General features: G+C 44.7%; 1 protein-coding gene across 1 annotated transcript in view; it reads left to right on the top strand.

The window, feature by feature from the left end:
* Positions 1-1,221: 1,221 nt before the first annotated feature.
* The window catches only part of STIM2 (stromal interaction molecule 2), a 75,546-nt gene continuing 70,268 nt past the window's right edge, over positions 1,222-6,499 (top strand). The window contains exon 1 of the mRNA XM_063135119.1: positions 1,222-1,513. Coding sequence (XP_062991189.1) covers positions 1,222-1,513 — 292 coding nt within the window. The remainder of the gene's footprint in view (positions 1,514-6,499) is intronic.

The raw sequence follows: 6,499 nt of genomic DNA, 5'->3' as shown, positions 1-6,499 counted from the left end.
AGTGCATCGTTAAAAGCATTAAAAAGGCATCTTTTTAACGGGTGACATATATCGAATATTAGTGGAAAAGGGAGAGACGGAAAGTGTAGGTAAGATGGTATGGGAAACTGACTTGAAGGAACAAATAGGGCAACAGAGTTGGAAAGGGATATGGAAACGAGTGTTGAGAAATATGTCCGTGAGGATAAAAGAAAATTATTACAAGCTTGTTTGGAGGTGGTACTTAACCCCTGTGAAATAAAATAAAATAAATAAGATCAATTCAGCAATATGTTGGAGAGGTTGTCAAGAGATAGGAACGTATTTACATATGTGGTGGGAATGTGAATATGTACAAAAAATATGGAAAATGGTGTTTAAAGAGATAAAAGAAATTTTAGGAATGGAGATTGAAGAGACACGTATTGTGGCATTATTATCAGTTTATGGAGAATTGAATTGTAATCAAGAAACAAAAGAATTGATAACGAATTTGTTAACAGCAGGAAGACTAATGAAATCTAGGGACTGAAAGATTCAAGGGGATTATTATGTAGAAGATTGGTATAAAGAAATATGGGATATTGCTATTAATGATAAATTAACATGTAACATGAAAGTTGGAAGAGGAATGATAAAAACGAATGATTTTAGAATTTGTACTATTAAAGGGGAGAGGGAAAACACCTCTAGAGGAAGTAATGAGATTTTGGAAATATGAATAAGATCCCGGGGTTGGAGGGAGCACACTTATGTTAATTATGTTATGTTAAATGAAATTAAGTTAGAACATATGTTATTAAATTGTTCATTTTTAAAAATATATATTTTAAAAAAGGCATCTTAAAATGCCACTGGTGGGAAAAGAGGAACTGAGGGCAATCGGTGAGGGCAGCGGCGGCTTCGGCGCCGCCAGTACGCATGCTCCCTGGACCGCCAAAGAACGCCTGCCTGGGGCGAGCGGAGAGGCGGAGGGAGATTCGGCGCCGTGGAGGGACTTGACGTGGCCGGAGCCTGCGCATGCGCGGGGTGATCTGCGCCCGCTGTAGCCTTGGAGAGCAGCAAACCGCCGCATCCGCGTCGCCTTCTTCGTCAGCGGAGCGTGAGGCACCTGGGGGCGGGGCGGCAGCAGCATCAGGCGCGGGCAGGCGGCGGCGGCGGCGGCAGAGCGGCCAAGACGACGACGACGACGACGAGCCGCTGAGGGAGCCCGTGGTGGAGCTGCCGGCTGCCGCCGCACCGATGAGCCTGGGCTGCCTTTCTGCATCCGCGGCCGGCGGCGGCGGCAACGGCGACGGCACGAGGCGGCGGCGGCGGCGGCGGCGGAGGGAGCAGAGCGCGCGGCCGGGGGGCTGCTTCTTGCTGCTGCTGCTGCTGCTGCCGCTGCCGGAGGCGGATGCCGCCGTCCCCGCCTCGCCGGCTGCCGCGCGGTGCGAGCCCCAGGCAGGAGACGTGGCCGGGGGCGGCAGGGGAAGCGCCGCCGCCGCCGCCGCGGCTTCTTCTTCCGCGGCCGAGAACCCGTCTCTGGGGGCAGGTAAAAAACGGGCGCGGGGGCGGGAGGGATTGGATAAGGGCAGCCAAGCCGCCGCCGCAGCATCCCTGGTGAAGGAGGAAACCGGAGCTGCTCCGGACATGCGTGCAGGGGCGGCCGAGGGTGTCTCCGGCTCCTCAGGGTCGCCTCGCAGCTTCGTTTCGAGCATTTTAAAGCGCTCGCCTCGAAATGTAGCACCTCAGTGGGACCGACGCGTGTTTGGCGACCTGTAAGATCCCCCCCCTCTCTCTCTCTCTCTCTGCCAGGGACGCTCGTCAGAGCTCCCGGATTGGCTGCAGCGCCGAACCTGGGTTGGCTGCCACGTCATGTGTGGAATGGCAGGCAGGTCAGTTGTGCAGGGGAGTGGGAGCTGTTGTGCTCACACGTGTATCGGGCAGGTAGACTGGTAAGGAAGCTGCTCTCTCTGTAGGGGTTATTCTGATTGTGGCAGACCTGGGTGTACCGCTGTGTCATGTGTGAAATCGCCCCGAAGAGAGAGAGAGAGGTGAATAAGGGAAGTGGAGCAGTATTGAGCTCTTCACGGAGGAATATGTATGGTTTTTGAGGATGGCTTTGAGGCTCTTAAGATACTTAAAAGGTTGTCACACAGAGGAGGGTCAGGATCTCTTCTCGATCATCCCAGAGCACAGGACACGGAATTATGGGCTCAAGCTACAGGAAGCCAGATTCTGGCTCGACATCAGGAAAAACTTTCTGACTGTTAGAGCAGTACGACAATGGAACCAGTTACCTAGGGAGGTTGTGGGCTCTCCCACACTAGAGGCCTTCAAGAGGCAGCTGGACAACCATCTGTCAGGGATGCTGTAGGGTGGATTCCTGCATTGAGCATGGGGTTGGACTTGATGGCCTTATAGGCCCCTTCCAACTCTACTATTCTATGATTCTATGACATCACTTGTGAAGGAAATTGAGGATTGTTTTGTTTCTGTGTGATAAGCGTGTGTGCAAAAGAGATGGTAGTAGAAAGGGTAAATGATAACATTTAATCCTAAACAAGAGCTGTGTACTGAAGAACACTTGACGCAGGTTGGTGCATAAACCTTCTGAACACCCTGAAATGTAGGTAGTGTTGAACTTTTTCAGTGCACCTTTATGGTTGCATTGATTCTAATTTGCATTAAGAGCTGTGAAGAATTGCCTAAGATTTCATCTTCCAACTAGAAGCCCCCTTTGGCCCACTCTTCATGCATCTTGTTCACTCATTGGTACTGTGTTTTTTCTGTGTCCCATACTGTTTTATTTTTTTTAGAGGGAAGTTTATCAGTGCTATTGTTTTGGTTTTGTCACTGCCTCTTCTGCCACTAGTTATCCCTGCAGAAGAACCAGGTGGATCAGCGAGCAATTGGGGCTGTGGGTGTATGTTTGAATTACTAGTCAAAAGGAGCAGTAGCAGCAATGCGGAATTGAGGCTGGTGTAGGAAAGCTTCTCCAGCAATCCAGGACTTCCAGCTCATCATTAATCCACTGGAAATTCCTGTCGAAGTGCTGAGAGGCATATATAAAATATTGGAAGGGGAGGGGATGTTGAATATTTATCACACCTTTCTCTGCATGCTTTATGGTAAGTGTGTGATCGTGGAGGCCTGCTATATTTTGAGCTGTCTTCAGGATTTTGGCAACTATTTTAACCATTTATCTTGTTTCTGGGTCCTGTGCTGTACAAAAGGCAAAAGACACTGGTTATGCACATCAGTGGAATCTTGAGCAGAGTGAAGGAAATCAGAGTGAAATAAACAGCCCTGTGAAGGCTTGCTAATATATTATCAACAGGAAGACTCACAGGAGGCTATGGAATTCATTCCCAGGAAATAGACTCACCATCCTAGAGTTGCAAGGGAGAAAATGGATGTACCGTATTTCTTCGATTCTAAGACGCACTTCCCCCCCATATAAACAACTCTAAAAACGGGATGTGTCTTAGAATCGCGGGTGCGATTATTATTCTTAGAATCAAAGCTTTTTTTCTGTTAGTGGTCTTACAGTCGAAGAAATACGGTAGATTGTTCTAGTGGAAGGTTCATGAACATGATGGCACTAAAAGTTTATCCCTGTGTGCTACAACCATGGGCACCTGTAGGAATGTTTGCTGGAGGTGTTGGGGAGGGGAAGTATATACATAGAAATAAAACATATATCTACGGAATACATAAATGCAAATCTAAATGCGTGAAACAAGAATTTGGATTGAAGAGAGATTTTTGTTTTAAAAAAACGTTTTGTTAATTTTTTGCTTCAAAATGTTGAAATTGCTCTAAAAACATTTTAAATCATACAATATCAAATAGGAGTTCTTCATTTCAAGCATGTCAATAAATCAAAAGATATAAGCATACAGAGCAACAGCTGAGTGTAGTCAACAATAGTTCTATTTAGGGATTAGCCTGAATAGGGTATATGTACATGCATAAGAAGGATGGAGCCAAGCGCACCAGGCTGAACCTCTAATGTCCCTGATCTCCCCCATGTTGAGCCTTCTGTTCATATTTGCTTGAACGTGAGTAGAAGACTCCATGTGACCCTAAGCCTTGCTCTCTCAGGGTTCTTGATCATGCGAATACTTCTGCTCAATTTCATGCTCTTCAAAGGGCTCTTCAAACAAAAACGAATAGGAACGCATTACAGACCTCTCCATTCAGCATGGGGAGGCTGGGAACATGAGGGGAGAGGGGCCAGCGCATGCAAGAATGTTTAGGACAGGGCCAGCGCATGCAGCTCGCCCCTCTTACTTACAATACATACCCCTAGGGCTAGCGTGTAAGTCTAAACAATTGAATAGATTTAGCATTTTTCACTTTGAGTATGCCAGTAAACTTAAAAGTATAAGTTTTAATAAGATAAATACATTTCTTCATTTTCCATTAAAAAATCCAACGCATCAGGAGATCTGGACAGCAGTACTCTACTGTTCTGCTGTCACACTCTACTGTAACTCGCCGTTCTGCCCAGGGAAATGGGAATAACAACACTGGGCTACTTTGTATGGCTGGCATGACCCAAGCTCTCTCAGCCATAGGTCCGCCCCCTGAAATATGGATATAATAATGATGGGCTTTATCTGCACTAGAATTGGCAAGGTATTTTTTTTAATGTATACAAATCTCAGGGGAAAATGATTTTAAAAATATGAAATAAAACCTGAGTTATAAAGCCCATGAATTCCTGTCTTTGCTGCTGCCTTTTGTTTTGGGGTACACACACTGCTCCCTAATCACAGCTATACTAAAATTCTGGGTTGCTGCTTTGTTTTCCATCAGGGAAGACCGAAGAAGCTTCCCCCAACCCCATGGTTTTAAAAAATAACCAGGAAGTTCCTTCTCTGGACAATAGGCGTGTCGCTCTGAACCTTTTGTCTGTATGTCTAGCCCTGCTTTCTAAAAGGTCAATCACTGCTAAGTAGGAGCAGGCTGGTTTTTCACCAAATGAATGTGCAGAATTGTGCCTGCGCATTTTGCCTTGTATCACAAACGATTTTAATGAAACCTGAGAGTCTGAGGACTATGGCTCAACCCTAATGTTGCTGATAGTCAGATATCCATGGTTATAGCCCTGGGCTTTAAGATCTTCAAAAATGTGTTGATGTGGGTTTTCAGTGAAAACCTTGGTTGTGAAAGACTTTGTGGGGGGAAATTTAAGCAACCTTTTGGAAAATGAGGTAGAAGTTGTAATGCAAATTAAATAGTTCCTGGGTTCTGTGAATGAAGGCAAGCAGGAAAAAAAGTGAACATGCTTCCGTGGGAAAGCTAAGCCAAGATGAAAATTGTGTATCAATTTTTGTGTACAGAAGGAGAACAATAAAAGGTCATTTTAAAAACTATGTCATTGCAACTGTCAGGGAATTTGTTGCATTTGTGTCCCATCCTTCTACTAGAGCAGTGGTTCCCACTTAGCTAAGTACTGAGGACCCCTTGTTTTTCAAATGCCAAGCCATGGAATGCCTTTTGAAAAATTTGTTATCTCTATGGTATTTACCTGTGCGAAGCGATTTTTTGGAGAAAATAAGGGGTGCCCCCTAATAAGCAAAGGATTTTAGGTATACTAAAAAAAAAAGACCATGAAATTTGTGATATTACCACGCAAAAATGACAATGATTTAGTTAGGAATATAAAGATGAATTTAATTTTACTAACGTCTAGTTTACAATTGAACAAATTATGACATGTGGAGCAGCTAGTAAACCTAAATGTGATGGGAGAAATCATGCCTCCTTTTGTCCTGAACAATCCCTTCCACATCCGGTTCAATATTTCCTACTTTTAATCTCAAATCTGGATCAATGTTGAGCCAATTTCTATGCTTGTTCTTCATATAACAAAATGTCAAAAATGTTTTTTCACAAAGATATGTGGAACAAAAGGGAACTAGGTGTTTCAATGCTTTTTCACCTAACTTCTTATAATCAGGAAAAACCTTCACCCAGAATTGGTCCAGTCTATATTCTTTGAAAAATGATTTCAATGAACCATCACAAGTCACGTCAGCAAGTGCATCTTGCTCTTTCGCAGACAGAGTTGTACATCACCACATTCAAAAGGATTCCTTCTCCATGAGTTTTCAGGATTAGGTGCAGGGAAATAATCTCTGAAGCTAGTCGCTAAATCACGCAGGTGCTCAGTGATGTTATATTTTACTTCTGGTAGGAATTTATCATCAGTGGACTCCAGAAATGAATGGTGAATATGTCAATGGTGCCATGGACCCCCTGGGTGGGTTATGCGGATGCCCTGGGGTCCACGGACCCCCAATTGGGAATCACTGTATTAGAGTGTTCAGAATGGTTTGTGGAGAGTAGTGTCTGTAATATTCACTAAACAACTTCATTCCACCTTCAAATAATTTTAGATTAGATTAGATTCATGAGATATGTTAGGAAGGGGAGGGGCCATAGCTTAGTGATAGAGCACATGTTTTGCATGCAGAAGGTCCCAGATTCCATCCCTGGCATCTCCAGGTAGAGGTAGGAAAGAATC

This window comes from Elgaria multicarinata, chromosome 10 (assembly GCF_023053635.1).
Source record: "Elgaria multicarinata webbii isolate HBS135686 ecotype San Diego chromosome 10, rElgMul1.1.pri, whole genome shotgun sequence".
NCBI classification, from domain to species: Eukaryota; Metazoa; Chordata; class Lepidosauria; order Squamata; family Anguidae; genus Elgaria; species Elgaria multicarinata.
The sequence above is the reverse complement of the archived record's forward strand: the minus strand, read 5'-3'. Positions and strand labels throughout refer to the sequence as shown.